Source organism: Podarcis bocagei (assembly GCF_964188305.1).
Source record: "Podarcis bocagei genome assembly, chromosome: 9".
In the NCBI taxonomy this organism is placed as follows: domain Eukaryota; kingdom Metazoa; phylum Chordata; class Lepidosauria; order Squamata; family Lacertidae; genus Podarcis; species Podarcis bocagei.
Genome location: NC_138134.1, coordinates 79,077,102 through 79,098,815, shown reverse-complemented (window position 1 = coordinate 79,098,815; position 21,714 = coordinate 79,077,102). Strand labels below are relative to the sequence as shown.

Below are 21,714 nucleotides of genomic sequence, written 5' to 3'. Positions count from 1 at the left end.
CCTATCCTTCTCTCCAACAGTCTTAATTCTTTGTTTCCTTCCCTCAAATTTGAAGAAAAGGCCCTCCAGGAATACCCACCTATAAATACATATTTTTCCTTCTCGGGTGGTTGCCAAATCTGTATAATTGGATCTCAAGTTCAATAAATGTTTAGGAAACTCCTTAAAGAGGACAATTGCTTTATCCTGAATTTTTAAACCTTTTTTGTAATGCAGGCCCAAAATAATATCTCTTTGTTCTTTAGGCTTGAAGACCACAATTCAATTGTAGATAATTTTTGAATCTTTTTTAGAACCAAATCTGTAGGCCTTTTCTATCCAAGAGTTAACTTCATCTTTTTTCAAGTCCCACCACACCACAAATTGATCTATCATCCACTCCCTGAGCCAATCCTGTTCCAGTTGAGGTACCCCTCTCAATCGTAGCTGAGATTCCAGCTCTCTCATCTGAAGAAATGTGATCAAATTTGAATTTTCATATTGTAATCTTTCTAAATCAGTCACTCTAATTGTCTCTAGCTGAGTCAGTCTCATCTCGTGACTTTTAACTCATTTTCACCGCTTTCAGTTCCACTCAGTTCCTCAAAGTCCTTGCCCAATTTTTCAATGCCCTGAGAATTACCTTTTATGTCCTCTTTTATTTCAGTCAACAATTGCATGACATAATCCTCAAAAGTTGCACTTCTGGAGCCTTGTCTTACTGTGCCCTTACCTCCTTTCTCCCATCTCATAGCCAGTCACACAGTCAGAGGGGGAAAGGAGAAAAACAGATTCCCACAATGGTCAGTTGCAGCCAGCCAGCAGATCCTCTTTTCCTTTTTATTATAAAGACAGGCTATTTAATACTCCTCACAACCCTCAGAATTTTAAAAAAGAATTCTGGAGGTAAAAGATACTTTTTGTAACACAGAAACCAGTCCAGACAGCAACAAGATACAAAGAGGAAGTGAAAGTTGAAAGTTTCCTCTCCTTTATGACGTCACAATGGAGTCTAGCCTTTCCCCACCGGGGAGTCCGCTGCAGAAAGAAAGAGTCTCTTTAGCTTGAAACTCAGTCTAGCAAAGTTGTTTTGAAGTAAAAATTCTCCCCCCTGCCAGAAGGGGGGATTTTGACATTTACTTGCAAATTTTCTGACCGTCTTTTCCTCTTTGCGGCTTCGGTCAACAATCACCGCTTTCACTTTTAGGTCAGCGAAAATGGATAGACCTGCATATTTAAATCCCTTTCTGTCCAAATTGTTGCCAAATTTATGCTTTCTTTTTTCCTTTTACTAACGGTTCCAAATATTAGCCTTTTTTTCGGAGAAATCGGCCGCTCACGATCGCCAGACTCAGAGCTTTGCACTGTGAAGGAAACGAGTCGTTTCCATTGTGCCATGTCTCCAACCCCACTCACCCTCGGGGCTCTTTCCCAGAGCATACCCGGGAGTACGGGAGTCGCAGAAGGCACCCTCCGGAACACCATGCCCTCAGAATGCTCTATCTGAGGTTTCCCGGGGTACAGCTTCGCTCTAGCAGTCACCCCTTTGCTTCCCTGTGCTGGGGCTTTTTCAACCGAAAGAGCTCCTGTCTGCCATCAGCGGGCAACCAACCGGAAGTGGCTCCACCGTGCAAGTTTTGTGTCACCTGCCAATTTGATGAGTATCCCCATAATGACATCATCCAAGTCATATATAAAGACGTTGAACAACGACCCAGGACAGAACCGTGTGGCACCCCACTTGTCACTTTTCCAGGATGATGAGGAACCATTAACGGGCACTCTTTGGGTTCAGTCCATCAACCAGCTACCAACCCACCTAAAGGTAAAGTAAAAAAAGGTAAAGAACCCCTGGACAGTTAAGTCCATTCAAAGGCGACTATGGGGTTACAGCGCTCATCTCGCTTTCAGGCCGAGGGAGCTGGCATTTGTCCACAGACAGTTTTCCGGGTCATGTGGCCAGCAGGAATAAACTGTTTCTGGTGTGACAGAATCTAGAGCGCCCAGAAACACCGTTTACCTTCCTGCCACAGCAGTACCAATTTATGTACTTGCACTGGCATGCTTTCAAACTGCTCGTCCAACCCAAATTTTACCAGTTTCTCTGCAAGTCTATCACAGGGGACTTGGTCAAAAGCCTTACCTTCTCCTTGCAACTGTTGGCTACTGTGTACCCTAATCCCTCGTGATTTGTCCTTCCTTCCATTTTGTATACATGCCTTTCTTAAATCTCAGCTCACCTATAAGCTGCTTATGCAGCCACACAAGTTTTGTTGGATGCCTCCTACATTTCTTTCTTGTTGGATTTGTCTGCCTTTGTACCTTCAATATTTCAGCTTTCAGAAATTCCTATCCATCTTGGACTCCCTTCTTTTTAAGTATTTCTGGCCCTGGGATCTCACTCAGTAACTCCCTAAGCTTTATGAAATTGGTCTTCTTAAAGTCTGACTATACTCTGCTTTCCCTTCCTTCTAGATCATGAAACCCAGGAGGACATGATCACATCCTCCCAAGTTTCCCAGTATTTCAACTTGGTCAATCAGTTGCGTCGTGTTAAGGACCAGAACCAAAAGAGCAGGCAGCTGCCTCATACTTTGAGGAGCCGTGTGGACGTTTTGTTGCTTATTCACCCAAGGCTCACAGATGGACCTACCAATGATAGTGACTTACTTGGACCCTAACACACATTTTAACAGAGCTCAGTCTCCTGCCTATCTCCTGTTAGAAACTGAGATATGGAAGCTAGTAGCTCAATGGCACCTTAGACCTAGTGCTTCTCCTGCTCACCTCCCTAATATTAAGAGGGTCTCTTCTCCAGTCTTCATGTGAGGAGGCAGAAAAAGGTCCTCCTTTCCTTCCACTCTGCAGTTTTAATCTGAAATCTTAGGCGAAGTATTGAACCCAGAGCTGAGAAACTGATCGCGCTAATGAAATTCCCTGTCGCAAAATGCGCCTAGAACAATGGGAGCTTCGAACACTATGCTATCCCATATCAAAACTACCACCAAAGCCTACCTGCATCCTAAATGGCTCACCATACTCCCCACACAAATTCATTATAAGCCCTCAATATTATGCCCATGTACTTCATCAGGACTCTTCCTTTATTGGGCCGTGTCTCCGATGTCGCTCCACCAGGTGCCAAAAATCCTGCTGGCCAGGTTGACTCATTTTTCTCTTTTGCATTCTCATTTTGTTTTTCTTATGTTGTGAGCTGCCCTTGATCTTTGAAGGGTGGCATAAAAATTTAATAAATAAATTTCTATACATCTTTTTTCTATCTTCTCATTCACATTCCCTTTGATTTTATTCATTTGTTCTGCTTCCCTAAATATGGAGACCACCAATAATTAACTATAGATATTTAAAATGTCTCTCTCTCTCTCTCTCTCTCTCTCTCTCTGTGTGTGTGTGTGTTCGTTTGTTTGTTTGTTTGCTTGCTTGCTTGCTTAAAAGTATTGCAATCTGCTTTTAGTTATTTTGGTAAGAAAGTGACGAATACGTTTAATAAAAAGAAGAAATAAATCAAGAGAGGACAAACACATCCACAAACTCCCCTTTTCATATTTGCTCATTGGTGGCAGGCAATCAAGGATATCCAACTCGAGGCCTCCCCGTATGCGATACCTTTCATAACATACCTTTCTTACCTGACTGCACCCAATTGACTATCGGTCTGGACGGCTGCACAAAGATCTCCTCGCACATCTCCTGGCTGCATCAGTAACGTCTCTTCAGTCAGCTCTGTCCCATCCTTTGGTTTTGTTGTTGTTTGTTCGAGTCCAACTCTTTGTAACCTATCCTTTGGTACCTCCCCATAAATTGGATGTGGCAATGGCCAAATTTGCATAACCCCTTCAACCCCACAACAGGAGCCCTGTGGTGAAACCCAGCCAGCCCCACCACTGTGAAGGTAGGTGCCAGATTCTCACCTGCAGATATATCCGCTGGAAGATTCTGCTTTGGAGGTCTTGCATCTTCCTTCTTCTGAAGCCATGGCACGGTGAACAAGGTCGAGGGAGTTAAGTCCCCTTTGCTACCTGAAGCCTCCGATCTTTCCACGCAGGCTGCAATATCAAGCAAAGGTGGTTTAGTAGCCATTCTTCTTGATTGGGAAGGCTCACCATCCTCCCCACACAAATTCATTATAAGCCCTCAATATTATGCCCATGTACTTCATCAGGACTCTTCCTTAATTGGGCCGTGTCTCCAATGTCGCTCCATCAGGTGCCAAAAATCCTGCTGGCCAGGTTGACTCATTTTTCTATTTTGCATTCTCATTTTGTTTTTTTTTATGTTGTGAGCTGCCCTTGATCTTTGAAGGAAGGGTGGCATACAAATTTAATAAATAAATTTCTATACATCTTTTTCTATCTTCTTTCATATTCCCTCAGATTTTATTCATTTGTTCTGCTTCTCTAAATATAGAGACCACCTATAAGTAAATTTAGATTTAAAATGTCTCTCTCTCTCTCTCTCTCTCTCTCTCTGTGTGTGTGTGTGTGTGTGTGTGTGTCAGTTCTTCAGTCAGCTCTGTCCCATCCTTTGGTACCTCCCCCTAAACTGGCAGTAGCAATGGCCAAATTTGCGTAACCCCTTCAACCCCACAACAGGAGCCCCGTGGTGAAACCCAGCTCCAAGCCAGCCAGCCCCACCACTGTGAAGGTAGGTGCCAGATTCTCACCTGCAGATATCGTCGCTGGAAGATTCTGCTTTGGAGGTCTTGCATCTTCCTTCTGAAGCCATGGCACGGTGAACAAGCTCGGAGTGAACAAGTCCCCTTCACTACCTGAAGCCTCCGATCTTTCCACGCAGGCTGCAATATCAAGCAAAGGTGGTTTAGTAGCCATTCTACTAGATTTGGAAGGTTTCTTACTCGCTACCCACTCCATGGCCTCCAGCGGACCTCATGTCTGGGCCTCCCTCCTGTTTGGAAGAAGAATCCTGAGGCTGTTTGGAGGGCTGCTTTTGAGCTTGGTTTCCTTGCCTCCTGCTCCCTTCTCAAGATGCCATCGCAATTCCTCTACTATGCAAGTAACTGCAGGAGGGGGCATACACAGATCCTAATCCGACCCACAAACAAACTGGATAATTACACATTAACCTGAGGCCTTTTGCATGAAGAGCAAGTGGCCTCTTACCTTTTAATTTTATGTCAGGGGTTTGTACGCAGGTGCCTAGCTGTTCCAAGAATTCCTACATTACAGACGTGGCCCTAAACCTGGGTAGCTAATTTCTGGCACCCCAAAGGTTGCTGGACTTCAAGTCCCAACAGCCCTGGCCAGCAAGGCTAAGAAGCGAGGATGATGGGAGTTGCAATTGAGCTTCATCAGGGGAGGCCAGCTTAGCCAGCCAGCCACCCTCCCTGCCCAAATATCTTAGGTCACCAATAGTCAAGAAATCTGCTCCTTTCCTTTCAGAAAGGAACCCTTATACAGTGGTGCCCCGCAAAACGAAAAACCCGCTAGACGAAAGGGCTTTCCGTTTTTCGATGCGCTTCACAAGACGAATTTCCCTATGGGCTTGCTTCGCAAAACGAAAAAGTCTTGCAAGTGTTGCAATTTTTTTCGCTTTCCCCCCTTTTTTCTAAGCCGCTAATAGCCTTTTAGCCACTAAGCAGATAAGCCTTTAATAGCCGCTAAACCGCTAATAGCGCTAAGCCGCTAATAGGGTTGCTTCGCAAGACAAAAAAACCGCTAGACGAAGAGACTTGCGGAACGGATTAATTTCGTCTTGCGAGGCACCACTGTATTCCCAAAATCTGTGCCACCTGAATTCAAGTCCCTATAGCAGTTGCATACAGAGCTTCACAGCAGCCTGCTGGATTTGCTGTGCCGTTCGCTGCTCCTTTTACGGCTGACGTAGGAAATTTCCAGGCAACAAGCTTATTCTGTCCCGGCACAGGCCTCAGTTTGACCTGTGACACTGTTTTCCCCAAGTCTCACCCACCAACCTCACACCTGAAGTCCCATGCCATGGAGTGGCAGATCACCTGCTTTGTGTGCAGAAGTTCCCATGTTCAATCCCCAGCAGCATCTCCAGATAATAATAATCATAATAATAATTAGATTTATATACAATGGTACCTCGGGTTACATACGCTTCAGGTTACAGACTCCGCTAACCCAGAAATAGTACCTCGTGTTAAGAACTTTGCTTCAGGATGAGAACAGAAATCGTGCCCTGGCATCGTGTTGGCAGCAGGAGGCCCCATTAGCTAAAGTGGTGCTTCAGGTTAAGAACAGTTTCAGGTTAAGAACGGACCTCCGGAACGAATTAAGAACTTAACCCGAGGTACGACTGTACTGCCTTTTAACAAGTGATATCAGGATGGTTCACAAGATAAAAGAACAAATAAGTAATTAAAAACAACGAAACAACAATTTATTTATTCTACCCTGCCCATCTGACTGGGTTGCCCCAGCCACTCAGTGCAGCTTCAACAAAAATACAGTGTCAAACATTAAAAGCTTCCCGATACAGGGCTGCCTTCAGAATTCCTCTCTCTTTGACAAGCGGCAGGAAGGTGTTCCACAGGGCAGGCACCACTACCGGGAAGTCCCTCTCCCTGTTTCCCTGTAACTTCACTTCCAGCAATGAGTGGACTGCCAGAAGGCCCTCGGAGCTGGACCTCAATGTCCAGGCCGAGCAACAGGGGTGAAGCCACTCCTTCAGGTATACAGGGCTGGCGGCATTCCATGCCTGAAACCCTGGAGAGCTTCTGCCAGTCAATGAGGCAATATTACGCTAAATGGACCAGTGGTCTGACTCAGGATGATGCAGCTTCCAGCACCAAAAGGTCCCGGGTTCAGTTCCCAGCATCTCCAAAAAGGGCTGGGAGAGACTCCCTGCCTGAAGCCACCAGTCCGTGCAGACCATTTTTTCTCAAACTTGAATTCTCAGCTGCCATTGGACCACAACCCCCACCATCCCTGATCATTGGTCCTGCTAGCTATGGATGATGGGAGTTATAGTCCAACAACAGCTGATAATTCAAGTTTGAGGAATAATGGTATAGAAAATACTGAGCTCAGGTGCATCCAACATTGCCAAGAGTTGAGCTCTATGCCTTTCTGTGTGCCCAAGTTATTCTTGCCCAGCTGCAGGAGGATAACATCTGGAGGCATCAGCCGCTCCCAAATCATGCATGCCCTCCTAACCCAGCCACACGACATGCAGCCGGTGACCCAGCCCAAGGTGGGATTCTCTCCCGGACGCCAGCATGCGCTTCCTTGCACAGCACACAACTGTGTCCAGAAAACCTTACGTGCAGGGGTTGCAACTAAACAGAAACAAAGTCAACGTGATGCCACCACGTACCCCTTTGTGTGCAGTCTATATAGCTCAGTTGGTAGGCCATGAGGCTCTTGATCTCTGGTGCATTTACAATCCTCTTCAACAGGGGTCAGCAAACCTTTCCAGCAGTGGGCCATTCCACCGTCCCTCAGACCGTGTGGTGAGCCGGACTATATTTGGGGGGGGGGGTCAGAATTCCTATGCCCCACAAATAACCCAGAGATACATTTTAAATAAAAGGACACATTCTACTCATGTAAAAACACGCTGATTCCCAGACCACCCGAGGGCTGGATTGAGAAGGTGATTGGGCTGCATCCGGCCCCTGGGCCTTTGGTTGCCTACCGCTGCTCTTCAATCACCCAGACTGGTGACCTGCAAGCAAATCTCTGACTCCCCTCATGTCCATGGCAGTGTTGGCCTATGTCAAGAATAGAAGATCCTGGTGCCATCCAGGTGCTGTGAATGGAATCATAGAATTGTAGAGTTGGAGAAGTCCCCAAGAGTCCTGTAGTCCGACCCCTGCAATGCAGGACTCCCAGCTCCCATCAACCCTGACCCTTAGCAAAATATCTAGATTTGATACTATCCACAAACTATCTGCTAAAGAGCACTAAAGGATTAGAAATTCTCACAAGCCTTTCCGTACTCAGTTACCATACTTGGAACACATGTAGCTTCCTGTTCAGCAAAACCTCAAACCACAATATAAGCAACATGTGCTCTGACACAACCCTGATCTGACTTCATTACTTCCGTTTCCTTGAGAATCACTTGCTTCTCCATCAAGCTGTATTTGAATCACAAGAGATCCATCCACAGCAATGAGAACACCTAAACAGCAATGCACCAGCTCTCCTAGCACAGCTCTTGAAGCCTCAACTAGCATTTTTCCACACTGGCCCAAGTGCCGGCGTAGTGAAGTGGTGAGAGTGCTGGACTAGGGTCAGGGAGACCCGAGTTCAAATCCCCACTCAGCTTTAAACTCAGTGGGTGATGTTGAAGAAGAAGAAGAAGAGTCTCAAAGCGGCCAACATTCTCCTTTCCCTTCCTCTCCCACAACAAACACTCTGTAAGTTGAGTGAGGCTGAGAGACTTCAGAGAAGTGTGACTAGCCCAAGGTCACCCAGCAGCTGCATGTGGAGGAGCAGGGAATCAAACCCGGTTCACCAGATTACGAGTCCACTGCTCTTAACCACTACACCACACTGGCTCTCAGGGTTGTTGTGGGGTGAAATGAGGAGCAGGAGAACCATGTATGCCACCTTGAGCTCACTGGAGCATAGAAATGTAGCCACAAATCAGTAAAATCACATACCACTGTGTATTTGGTATGCCACAAAAGAAACCAGTCGCCCGGACCAACGGATTGCAGAAAACATCCCTGCACCCTCTGGGGAAATTAATCCTGCGTCCAGTCAGGCTTCCCCTGCGCAACTCTGTTCGGGAGCTGACCTGGCAGGAATAGCAGAGTAGCAGCGGTCCTGCATCCGTGTGAGATGAGGGATAAATCAAGTCCAAAGACAGATCAGTTCTTATCTCTAGAAGCGTTTATTTACAAAGCAATAAATCCATCAGAGCTTTCCGGCATCTTTCTCCCGTGCTCTCCAAAAGTACACACTGTCTCTCTGCAGCCTTAGCTGCAACTCATCTCAGGAGAATCGAAAGCAAGTCTGTGAACATACACAGACTCTGACGCACTTCCCTGCATCAAGCTCCTCCCAGATACAGGACACCACGGAGTTTTAACCCTGTCAGTTCCAAACTCCACACACCCTAGAAGCAACAGCACAGGTGTGTTCACCACTACCAGAGAAGCCGGCTGGATCTCAGGGCAGTCCTGAACCTGAGCAGGGACTGTGCATTATATCACCAATGCAAGTCTTGACGGATATCTCTAACACAGAACAACCTCCCTCTACAGCCAGACCCACCCTCAGCCCCCTTCCCGACAACTCCTCACCTGAGCAAGGAGGAACGACTCCTGGCACCACTTCCTGACTGCTCTCCTGCTTCTTTTCTTCGCTTCCTGCAGGAATACTTAACTGGGGGCTTGGGCCAGCCACACTTGGGCTTTCCCGCACACTTGAGGCCTCCTTGGAGGCTAAGGCAGCTTGCACCACCTGGGTTGCAACCAGCTGCATCATGGAGACAAGGGATGCTGGATCGATCTGCACAACAGGGGGCAAGCTTGTTCCTTGGGTGAGTCCAGCACCCACTGCGCCTCCAGGCTGCAGCAGCGACAGGGCCTGCAAGACACTTTGTTCTACAAGAGGCGTCAACGACAAGCGCAACTGATCTTCACGTTGGCGGTCTCCTTGTTCCTGCGTTGCTGCCTCCTTCTTGGGAAGCTCCTGGTGGCCAGGATTTGTCTGCAGTGGCCGGTCAGACTTGTTGGGTGGTTGTTCTGCCACATCAGATTTGGCTGGAGGTTGCTGGTCTCCTTGCTCCTGCGTTGCGGCCTCCTTCTTGGGCAGCTCCTGATGGCCAGGGTTTGTCTGCAGCGGATGGTCTGACTTGCTGGGTGGTTGTCCTGCCACATCAGATTTGGATGGAGGTTGCTGGTCTCCTTGCTCCTGCGTTGCTGCCTCCATCTTGGGCAGCTCCTGATGGCCAGGGTTTGTCTGCAGTGGCCGGTCAGACTTGTTGGGTGGTTGTTCTGCCACATCAGATTTGGTTGGAGGTTTTGCCACATTAGATTTCGCTGGTCTCCTGTTTCCTCCTTTCCTTGTCCTGGTCTTCGTGGTCTCCTTTTGCTGGTGTACTTCTTCCTGCATTGCTGCCTCCTTCTTGGGCAGCTCCTGATGGCCGAGATTTGTCTGTGGTGGATGGTCTGACTTGGGTGCGAGTTCTGACACATCAGATTTGGCTGGAGGTTGCTGGTCTCCTTGTTCCTCCATTGCGGCCTCCTTCTTGGGTGGCTCCTGATGGCCGAGATTTGTCTGTGGTGGATGGTCTGACTTGCTGGGTGGTTGTTCTGCCACATCAGATTTGGCTGGAGGTTGCTGGTCTCCTTGCTCCTGCGTTGCTGCCTCCATCTTGGGCAGCTCCTGGTGGCCGGGATTTGTCTGCAGTGGCCGGTCAGACTTGTTGGGTGGTTGTTCTGCCACATCAGATTTAGCTGGAGGTTTTGCCACATTAGATTTGGCTGGTGTCCTTTTTCCTCCTTTCCTTGTCCTGGTCTTCCAGGTCTCCTTTTGCTGGTCTCCTTCTTCCTGCGTTGCTGCCTCCTTCTTGGGCAGCTCCTGATGGTTGGGATTTGTCTGCAGTGGACGGGCCGACTTGTTGGGTGGTTGTTCTGCCACATCAGATTTGGATGGAGGTTGCTGGTCTCCTTGTTCCTCCATTGCGGCCTCCTTCTTGGGCGGCTCCTGGTGGCCGGGATTTGTCTGCAGTGGATGCTCCGACTTGTTGGGTGGTTGTTCTTCCACATCAGATCTGCCTGGAGGTTGCTGGTCTCCTTGTTCCTGCGTTGCTGCCTCCATCTTGGGCAGCTCCTGATGGTCAGGATTTGTCTGCAGTGGCCGGTCAGACTTGTTGGGTGCTTGTTCTGCCACATCAGATTTGGCTGGAGGTTTTGCCACATTAGATTTGGCTGGTCTCCTTTTTCCTCCTTTCCTTGTTCTGGTCTTCGTGGTCTCCTTTTCCTGGTCTCCTTGTTCCTGCGTTGCTCCCTCCTTCTTGGGCAGCTCCTGATGGCCGAGATTTGTCTGTGGTGGATGCTCTGACTTGGGTGCGAGTTCTGCCACATCAGATTTGCCTGGAGGTTGCCGGTCTGCTTGTTCCTCCATTGCGGCCTCCTTCTTGGGCGGCTCCTGGTGGCCAGGATTTGTCTGCAGTGGATGCTCCGACTTGTTGGGTGGTTGTTCTGCCACATCAGATTTGGATGGAGGTTCCCTGGAGCTTCCTGCTTCTGCAGACGACGCTAAAGAGGGGGAGAAAAAGCAAGTGGTTCATTATTATTATTATTAGTAGTAGTAGTAGTAGTAGTATTGATTAAATTGGTATACCGCCCTCCATCCATACATCTCGGGGCAGTTCACAACATTAAAATACAAGATTTAAAAACCCAAAAGATACAAAATGGAACCAATACCCCCCCCCCCCGCAGTTCATCAACACTCTATTGCAACAACTTCAGGTCTACCTTTGGCAACAATACTGCAGGGAAACAGCAGAATATCTCCCGATCCTCGGTCACACCTGAATTTGCAACAAAGTTCTACCCTGCATTGCATGAGTGCAAGAAGGTCATTGTACTAAGCAACTGTAAAAAAAAAACAAGTGGGTGGGGGAAACTCCAGAGGAGTGAAATGGCTGAGATCAACCAACAACCTATTTTGAAATGGGTTGCAGAGTCACTCACACAATCCAATATAGGAACAAGCTTGGTCTCCTTGGCAGGCATTATATTGACACAATGACAAAGCCAGGAGAAAAACCCCAGAACAGAACAAACTACCGTAGTTTTCGCTCTATAGGACGCACTTTTTCCCCTTCAAAAATGAAGGGGAAATGTGTGTGTGTCCTATGGAGCGAAGACGCCATAGCTCCGCAACCCAATCCCGGATGGAGAGGTGACGTGCGGCTATGGCAGGAGCCTCTCCGCTGCGCCTTTCCGCTGCTCCCTGACCTGCTCTTTGGGGCTGGTGGTGGGCTTCTCCCCGCCAGCCCCAAAGAGCAGGTTGAAAGGAACCTGAAGCCTGGAGAGCGAGAGGGGTCAGTGCACACTGACCCCTCTCGCTCTCCAGGCTTCCAAGGTAGCTGCCTGAACGGCACCTTGTTTTAGAGCAGGAAAACAAGAGGGGGAAAGTTCTCCCCCTCTCTGTGCAGCGCCTCCTGCCGCTTCACTGAAGGGGCGCTGGGCAGAGAGGGGGAGATTTTTTTTTTCTTGTTCTCCCCCCTCTAAAACAAAGTGCGTCCTATTGTCCGGTGCGTCCTATGGTGCGAAAAATACGGTATTCACTGAGCCACAGCCACTGCAACACGCCTGCCAATATCACACACATAATCCTGCTTACAAAAAACCTAAGGCCAGTTACTGAAGCATCTGTAACATCCATCTTACCTGGAAATCTAGTTGATTTTCTCAGTTCTCTCTTCTGGCTAAAACAGCTTTGAGAACTCGAGCTGGGGGAGCTTGGTCGCTCTGAAGACCTGGACCTACATCTGGGGCTCCTAGATCGTGACCGTTTGCTGTGGGGCCCAGGGCTCCTAGATCGTGACCGAGTCTGACTCGAGGCATGGCCAGATATTGAGTGCTCTGAAGTGTTTGGGTTAGAACTGGTAGAGCATGGCATTGGAATATGTTTTTCCTTCTTGTCGCCTTCATTTCTGCAAAAGGCAGAAAAAACAGGATTTGAAAGACTTCTCTTTTTCAAATGTAAAAGCAGAAATCAGATCTGCCAAGATGTTATTTTTGCAAACGGAAATCAACTAGAAGTAAGAACTCTCAGGGTTAAAGGTAAAAGCATCAAAAGCCTACAGAATACGAGTGATGGGCCTGCAGCATCCAGTGACTAAAGGAACTCAGATGCTGGGAACAGAATGCCCAGCTTCATACCAGAAAATTATGGCGGCCACCTGCACTGGCAATGGCTACCTGCCTGCTAGTGGCTTAGGTACAGTGCAAACCACAGCTGCTCAGCCAGCTGGCCCCTGGAGCCTTAGAATGAAGACCTGCAGTCTGAGTTAAGCAGCTCCTACATGTACGGGGTCAGTGACAACCAGTAACCGGGGGTGGAAAATATTATCGGGGGGGGGGGGTTGGTTACTTTTTCTGCAGAAGTGTTTCTTGTTACATGGTTCCTAAGAAGCAGTGAACGGGGGCTAACTGCAGATACTTGGCAGTTTTACATTTTTGAGTTTTCTCTACTAAATACAATGAAGGACCAGAATTAGATCACAGGTCACTTTCTTGGGCATCAGAAAATGTCCCAGTGCAGAATACCCTTATACACAATTTCCCATTCAAAATGTCTCCAAAAACCCACACCATCGGGGACAACAGAGAAATGAGATTACTGCAGCCTAATCTCATTACTGAGTATTCATGTTGAGATTGAAAGGTTACCTCTGTAACGAACGGCAGTCTTCTGGATTCCAGTCAGGATGCCTGTTTCAAGAAAAGCCAGCAAAACAGCTGTGTTATTCCTTTGACACAGTAAATGTACTTCATTCCATTATCAGTCAGGCAAGTATCTAAAACTGAAAATTATTTCTCTCTCTTTTGTCCAAATTATTAATCTCTTACTACTGATCTTCTGGGGAAGTTTAAAGGTGATTCCATGAGGATTCCCTGACACTTTGACCCAGATTTCCAAAAGCTCCCTGGAATGAGACTCAGGTCCCAGCTCCTCCAAGAACTGGTTTGTCCTGAAGCCACCCCTCGTAAAACTCTGCTCATGCTCCACAGGCATCTAAAAGCCACAGAACGCAAGATGAGATGCCTCTGAGCTTCTGCCTTCCTCCCTGGTTCAGCTCCATAATCGGTCTACAGACCACTTATACAAATTCACGCAGAACAGAAACTAGAGCAGGCACCGTTCCTTCAAAGGTGAGCTCCCACAACTTCCTTGGCTGAGGTTTGTGGCAAGGCATGTAAGCAACGGCTCTACTGCTTTTAGCAAAGCCCTGAGGTGTCCAGGCAGTCATTTCCAAACCATTTCAAATCCTCAATCTATTCCCAATAAATTAAAATGAAAGGCCTTACCGCTTGCGTAGCTCATCACATTTCTCGGAGTGTGCAGCAGTGCGCACGTGCAGATTCCAGCCCTACAGGGAGGGAGGGAAGAAATCAGCATGAGAACATAAAAAAGCCTGGCTGCTAGACGAGAACAAAGCGTCACCTAGTCCAGCATCCCGTCTCCTGCGGCCGTCAGCCAGATGCTTCTGAGAAACCCACAGAAGGGCCCTCCTCTGCTGCTGCTGCTACTGCTGCTGCTTCTCTCAGCAGCAACTATATTTTTTTAAAAAAACATAGCGGTATATACATTTTTTTATAACAATAAAACACTAAGTTCCACTTAGTGATATGCCCAATACCCATTGATGGGGCTTCCATCTATAAAACTGCATAATCTCATCATTTAAGGTCATGAGAGTCCGTGGCAGTGCTCAAAACTAACTAGGGGCCAAGCACATTTTGCACCTGGCTACCAGACACTTCCAACCAAGTGGAGATGCCTGGGTGCCAGGATGGCGCCTGACGTCTCCACAACCTGGAGGTGCATGCCTGGGGATCCTGAGATCGTGACAGTCAAAGTTCTTAACCTGGCTCAAGGTTGTCGCTTGAACTAGCCGGATGTTTAACTGAGAATCAATCACAGTCAGTCCATCATTAGTAAAATAAGACTTCAGATCCATCTGGCCCCCAAATGGCAACTAGACATTCCATTTTGGCAACTGACACCTTGGTTTAAGGAGCCATTTGTCACCTAGCTTATATATCTGAGTTTCTACAGCAGAGTAGAAACACACTCACTTGACCTTCAGTCCTGTGTATGAGTTTAACACTGGACAATATTCAATATTGTACAATGCATTTAATATTAAAATAGACAACAGCAGCTCAAAGTTAGATAAGACAAGTGTCTCCAGACATGGTGTCAGGTTTGAATCCCACCAATGTCAAATGGACTTTCTGGATGTGGGGATTCATGATGCCCTGAGGTGGCAGAGATGTCTCCTTGGGGATTAGGGGAGGGGAGATATGCTGCAGTGATGCTGTCCAACAACATTTGGCAGTCACCATGTTGACTTCCCCAGGATAACATCAACCACTCCTCATAGCATAAGATCTGCTTGAAAGCCAGAGTGTAAAATGCACTCATCCTGGGCTCAATACAACCGTGTGCACTTTTTTCCTGCAAAAACAAAGAACTCACCGTCATATCTGCACATTCTATTTTACACAGAGAACACACATGTGGAAGTACTGTTGGCGACACAGCATGATAATCGTTCATCATTGACGGAGATGGAGATCCTGAAGACGGAGGCATAAATGAAGCCGCAGGTGTTGTTGTGGGTTGAGCTGCTGACGGTACACTAGGTCCTGCTGAAGGAAGGTGTGATTCTGTTATGCAGCACAGATGGATGCCAACGAAATTCCAGGAGAGAGGGTGCCAAGGGCAAAGGCCACCTTGGAGCTTGCTCCTACTGGATATCCCCTTCCCGCCCCCCCCCAAATGATCATTTCCCATCAACTACTCTGCGCAGGGGACAGTAACCAAATAATGCATCAGGGTCTGTTCCAGCTGAACCCCTCCCATCCTCCAAGGCCATTCTGAAGATCCACAGTGGTGTAGTGGTTAGTGTAGGACACAGAGCTGGGAGACCAGGGTTCAAATCTCCACTCGGCTACAATGCCTGCAAAGTGACCTTGGGCCAGTAACTGCCTCTCAACCTAACCTATCACACAGAGCAGTTGTGAGGACAAAAAGAGAAGAGGGAGAGCCATGCACGCCCCCTCAAGGTCCCTGGATAAAAAGGTAGGATAGAATGAAATTAATAAATAAACTAATAAATCATTCTGCCAGACATTGCCCAGTAGGGAGGATACTGATGGGATTCTACACTATGTTATCTTTTTTTTGGAAAAAATGTAGGTTAATGTTACCTGTAAACCGCCTTGGAAGGATTTGGATCCTGAAAGGCGGGATATAAATAACTGTAACAACAAAAAACACCCCCTCCCCAAAAAACCTCCTTGCTTATAGTACCCATGGGTGTGTGAGAGGGCTTTCCTGGAACCCCAACTGTTGTCTTTCTTCTCCACCAGTGTTTGTAAGAGCTTAAAAAGAGCCCAGCTACCTGATCAGGCCAGCAGCCAGTTCTGCAGAGCTCACAAGCAAGAGCAGAGCTCAGCAGCACTGCCCGCTTCTGTTCTCCAGCTACTAGTATACAGATGTGCCCATCCTCCAATCCTGGAGGTTGCATCCCTCATCATAACAAGCAACCATCATAACAAGCCTTACTCTCTGAATTTGTCTAATCCACTTTTGAAGTCATCCACATTGGTGGCTGTCACTGTGGTAGAAAATGCCATAGTTTAACCCTGAAGTCTTCATGGGATTACTGGTTAGCCTGGTTTCTACACACTTACTGCCATATTCATAACTGGACTTACTTTTCATCAGGGAATCAGATCCACCATGTCCGCCAGAGGATTCCTCTTCTTTGCCCTGAGATGAAGTGGGCAACTGACGAGCCTTCTTGCGCTCAACGATGTCCCTCAGAATCATAGCCATGTTTTCAGGCTTCAGCTGATCATCTGAATAGTGGCCAAATTCCTCCAAATCTTTAGCAGATAAGCCAAAGTTTGAGAGAATTCTTGCAGCACTCTCTTCTGTGTAATGCCTCTGAGTATCTGCAGCATTTTCTGAAGTGGGCTGATCTGAGCTACAAGTACCAGGTGGCAATGGATCATTGTCCTGACTGTTGGTGCCACATCCTTCCATCCCAGAAGATGACTTTCCTGGCCCTTCAAAAGTCCTACACTGCCTTTGGTCAGGTGCATTAGGTCCTGAAGACATGCCCTCTTTAGGATCACACATATTAGGACAGGGGCCACTCATATTTGGCTGCGTATATTTTCTGCGTTTCTTTCTGGGTTGCCATGTGTCATCTGGACAAGGACCTCCGGTCCATGGGGTCATATCTCCTTCGGGTCCCCATGTGTCATCTGGACAAGGACCTCCCGTCCACGGGGGCATATCTCCTCCGGGTCCCCACATGTCATCTGGACAAGGATCTCTGGTCCATGGGGTCGTATCTCCTTCGGGTCCCCATGTGTCATCTGGACAAGGACCTCCCATCCACGGGGGCATATCTCCTTCGGGTCCCCACGTGTCATCTGGACAAGGACCTCTCATCCATGGGGGCATATTTCCTCTGGGTCCCCACATGTTACCTGGGCAAGGACCTCTCATCCATGGGGGCATATATCCTCTAGGTCCCCACCTGTAATCCCGGAAATTTCCCTTCTTCTGTTGGTTTTTCTTTTTTTTAGACTTAACCATGGCTAATTACACCTATGACCAATTTAAGGATGAAGTGTGGCAGAATGGTCAGAAGCAACAGGGTTCAACCACTGAGATCACTTGGTCTTAAACTGAACAGGCTGCAGAGGAGGACACTACAGAGGGAAATGCCAAATCTGCAGCAATTCACAGCAGACACCACCACCAAGCTGAAAGTAAAAACACAAAATGTAATCAGAAAGGAAGGAGGTGTGCGGAGGCTTTCCAGTGTACTGCACTGTGCGTCGCATGCATGACTGTTGGCCTGCTGTCCTTGAGGCCAGGGTGGCTGACCAAGAGAAATTGAGAGAGGCAGAGAGGATGAGGCATTTGGGCATTTTACTACTGGGTTCTGAGACCAGAATGATAGCTCCTATGCTGTTGTGGACAATGAGGCTCCCCTAGAAGAACACCATGCTAAGGAAGTGGCAAGCAAACCCTTAGAAGGGGACCATTCCTTGGAGGATGTGCAGTTGTCCTCTTGTGCTGAAGATAGTCCTCCAGGGAGGGATGGAGGAATCCTAACAGCCGGTGGTCTGATACAGTGGTGCCCCGCAAGACGAATGCCTCGCAAGACGGAAAACTCGATAGACGAAAGAGTTTTCCGTTTTGGAGGTGCTTCGCAATACAAATCTCCTATGGACTTGCTTCGCAAGACGAAAATGTCTTGCGAGTTCCTGTGGGGTTTTTTCCCTCCCCCTCTTTTTCTAAGCCGCTAAGCCACTTATCAGCTCATCCGATAAGCCGCTAATAGCGCTAATCCTTCAATGGGCTTGCTTTGCAAGACGAAAAAACTGCTAGACGAAGAGAATCACAGAACGGATTCTTTTCGTCTTGCGAGGCACCACTGTACGTAGGAATACAGATCATGGTATTATACTAGGGTAGCTATCAAAGTTGTGGGTGGGTGACACAGCTTTGTGATGCTTTCAGTCCTACTTGGATGGCCATTTTCAGAAGGTAGGAGTATTGTTCAGCTCCAGTGCGTACTTATTAATACTATTATTATTTATTAAATTTCTGTATTACCCTTTATCCGAGGATTACAGGGCAGTTGACAATAATAAAACAACAACAGATTCCCCACACATAGTTTAAAAGGGCATCAGATGTCAATCAGCCAAAGCCTGAGCAGAAGAGGAATTTTTTTGCCTGGAGCCTAAAGTAAGGAAGCAACCAGGCAAGCCTCCCTGGGGACAGCATCCCCAAAGTAAGAGGCCTCTGCAGAAAAGACCCTGCTCTCATGTTGCCACCCTCCAGACCTCTTAAGGAGGCACACAGAAGGACAGCCTTTAGATGTCTTCTAAAAGTCAGATAGTTGTTTACTTCCTTAACAACTGACAGGATGTCCCCCCCCCAGGGTAGGTGCAACTGCCAAGGCAGACATCCAAGGGTAGCCCTGTTTTTGATGGTTGAGGTCATTTTGTATTGGAGGCCCCCCCATAGTCTCTGGGGGAAGCCAGATATATTATTATTATTCTTACCACAAGACCTCGTTCCTGGTCCATCACTGCCAGCTCAGACCCCCCCCCCCGGGAAAAGGTGTGAAGCTAAGGGATATTTTTGCCCTGACACACATCACATTATTTTATCTTTATAGTATTTGTTACTCAGCTGTTCACCAAAAAGGCTCTCAGAGTGGCTTGCATGTAATTATCAGAACAGAACAAAGCAAACCACTACCTTCAGGCTCACAAACTAAGAACAAGAAGTGTGAAACACAAGGGAAGAGCTTCACACTTAGAACTGGCCTTCATATACTTGCAATCAAAATTATTCAACCCCCATTGCAAACTGGGTTTATTATCAAAATTTACAATTTATAAGCTGCAATTTCAGCTGAATTTGAGGAAGCCGCTTCAAGCATCCCTTCCAATGAGTCATTTCTATTGCTTTTGTTTGATTTGCCCATGGCAAACAACTGAAAGTCTGCAAACTTTGATAATAAGCCCAATTTGCCTTGGGGGTTGAATAAGTTTGATTGCAACTATCTCACCAGTCTCCTCTTCTCCAGACTGAACATACCCAGCTCCCTTCTCAGGATTGGTTTCCAGACTCTGGGCCACTCTTTTCTCCACACAATCCAACTTGTTGATCACCTTCTTAAATTGTGGGGCCCAGAACTGAACACAGGACTCCAAGCGTGGTTGGACCAAGGCAGAAACATGCCCTCCAACCTTTCTCTAATGAAAATAGGGAAATCCTATTCCATAATAATTTTACTCTTTATCCCCCCCCCCCAATCTGACGGGGTTTCCCCAGCCACTCTGGGCAGCTTCCAACATATAGAAAATAGAATAAAAAATCATTAACTTCCCTCTACAGGATTGCTTTCCGACGGCTCTGGGGTCAGATAACTCCATACCCTCCAACATTTCTCCCATGAAAACAGGGACATCCTAAGGGGAAACGGGACATTCCAGGATCATATCAGAAACTGGGAGAGCTTTTGTAAATCTGGAACTGTCCTTGGAAAACAGGGACACTTGGAGGGTCTGTAGTAGTAGTAGTAACAACAACAAAACAATAAATAACAATAACAACAACCACAAGGCAGCCCTGTTTAGGGAAGCTCTTAATATTTGATGAATTATTCTTTTTTAATATTTTGTTAGAAGCCGCCCAGAATGGCTGGGGAAACCCAGCCAGATGGGCGGGGCATAAATAAATAAATACATTAATTATTATTATTATTATTATTATTATTATTATTATTATTATTATTATTATTATTATTATTATTACACCAGGTACACCCCTCTCCTCCTCCCCGGGGAGCCTCCATCCCGACTTCTGCCTGGCAACGGGAAAGGCCTACCCGGGGGCAGCCAGTCAGGGTCCGCTCTTTCCCTCCCCGAGGACTAGAAGCCCCGCAGGCGGAGGACGAAGAGTTCTCCCGCCGAAGAAGACGCCTCGGAGCCAAGGCGGCGAGCGGGGGAAGGAGAACGAGGCCTCTTCAGGCGCGGACCCTCCATCCCCGGCCGTCCCCATCCCCGGCCGCCATCTTGCGCCGCTTTACCTCAGCCGAGACCTCTGCCCACCGCAGGCGCTGATCGGGGGTGTACTGCGCATGCGCGGCGGGCCCCTGGCTGCGGATTGGCCAGCGGGCAGAGGGGGCGGGGCCGAACGAATGCGCGCGCTCTCTCTCTCTCTCTCAGGCCCATCTGGAGAAAGGCGCATGCGCGGCGGGCCCCTGGCTGCGGATTGGCCAGCGGGCAGAGGGGGCGGGGCCGAACGAATGCTCGCGCTCTCTCTCAGGCCCATCTGGAGAAGGGCGCATGCGCGGCGGGCCCCTGGTTTCGGATTGGCCAGCGGGCAGAGGGGGCGGGGCCGAACGAATGCGCGCGCGCTCTCTCTCTCAGGCCCATCTGGAGAAAGGCGCATGCGCGCTCCGCGTCTCCTTCCTGCGCGTGCGCTCCTGCTCCTGACTGGTGGAGCCTCCGTGGCCAGAGGCAGTCTACCCCCGGGAGCCGGATGGCGGCGGGAAAGGGGTCGGGGCGGCCGCCTGATCCGGCAGCGCTCTTCCTTATCTCACGTACGAGAGGCTGTTGGCGGCCATGGGGTATTCGAGGGTTGGTGGGGTTGGGACCTGGAAGAGACCAGGGTTCGAATCCCGCCGCACTCGGCCAGCCCAACCAACCTCACCAGGGTTGTTGTTGAAAAAAATACGGTACCTGAAGGAGCGTCTCCACCCCCATCGTTCTGCCCGGACACTGAGGTCCAGCACCGAGGGCCTTCTGGTGGTTTCCTCACTGCGAGAAGCCAAGTTACAGGGAGCCAGGCAGAGGGCCTTCTCGGTGGTGGCACCCGCCCTGTGGAACTCCCTCCCACCAGATGTCAAAGAGAACAACAACTACCAGACTTTTAGAAGACATCTGAAGGCAGCCCTCTTTAGGGAAGCTTTTAATGTTTAATAGACTATTGTACAGTATTTTAATATTTTGTTGGAAGCCGCCCAGAGTAGCTGGGGAATCCCAGCCAGATGGGCGGGGTATAAATAATAAATTATTATTATTATTATTATTATTATTATTATTATTGGGATAAAAAGGAGGATGAGGAGACTTACGCACACCACCTTCGTGGGAATTAGTACTGGTTTATTAAATTTATATACTGTACTGCCCTTTATCCGAGGGCCACAAGGTGGCTTACAGACAAAAGGTGGGATATAGGCAAAAGAAATGAATGAAAGAAGTATGCAGCTCCTAAGCTGGGATAGCCAAGCACAATCTCATAGCTGTCAGCGTTTCCCTTTTTTAAGGGAAATTCCCTTATTCCGAATAGGATTCCTCGCAAGAAAAGGGAAAAGTTGACAGCTATGCAATCTCCAGCTCCAGAGGCAGTCTACCTCAGTGTTACCAAGACCAGCTGCTGAGCAGGAGAGGACTAGGAAGGTGTTGGACTCTCCCTCCTT

General features: G+C 48.1%; 1 protein-coding gene and 1 long non-coding RNA gene across 8 annotated transcripts in view; one reads left to right on the top strand and one right to left on the bottom strand.

The window, feature by feature from the left end:
• LOC308594147 (uncharacterized protein) overlaps positions 1–20,307 on the bottom strand; it is a 45,208-nt gene extending 24,901 nt beyond the window's left edge. For 4 of the 7 annotated variants that reach the window (XM_081206908.1, XM_081206905.1, XM_081206906.1 and 1 more), the window contains exons 1-9: positions 20,116–20,307; positions 16,406–17,467; positions 15,162–15,334; positions 13,988–14,049; positions 13,349–13,390; positions 12,344–12,609; positions 9,239–11,200; positions 4,664–4,795; positions 3,912–4,046 (exon numbers count right to left, since the gene is read on the bottom strand). In XM_081206908.1, coding sequence (XP_081063034.1) covers positions 3,912–4,046; positions 4,664–4,795; positions 9,239–11,200; positions 12,344–12,609; positions 13,349–13,390; positions 13,988–14,049; positions 15,162–15,334; positions 16,406–17,297 — 3,664 coding nt within the window. In that variant the 5' untranslated portion in view covers positions 17,298–17,467; positions 20,116–20,307. The remainder of the gene's footprint in view (positions 1–3,911; positions 4,047–4,663; positions 4,796–9,238; positions 11,201–12,343; positions 12,610–13,348; positions 13,391–13,987; positions 14,050–15,161; positions 15,335–16,405; positions 17,468–20,115) is intronic. The other 3 variants (XM_081206909.1, XM_081206910.1, XM_081206911.1) reach the window with 3 other exon arrangements.
• Positions 17,474–19,316, top strand: LOC308594410. The gene is made up of 3 exons (XR_014011449.1): positions 17,474–17,844; positions 18,155–18,542; positions 18,587–19,316. It is a non-coding gene; the product is annotated as an uncharacterized lncRNA (long non-coding RNA).
• Positions 20,308–21,714: the final 1,407 nt, after the last annotated feature.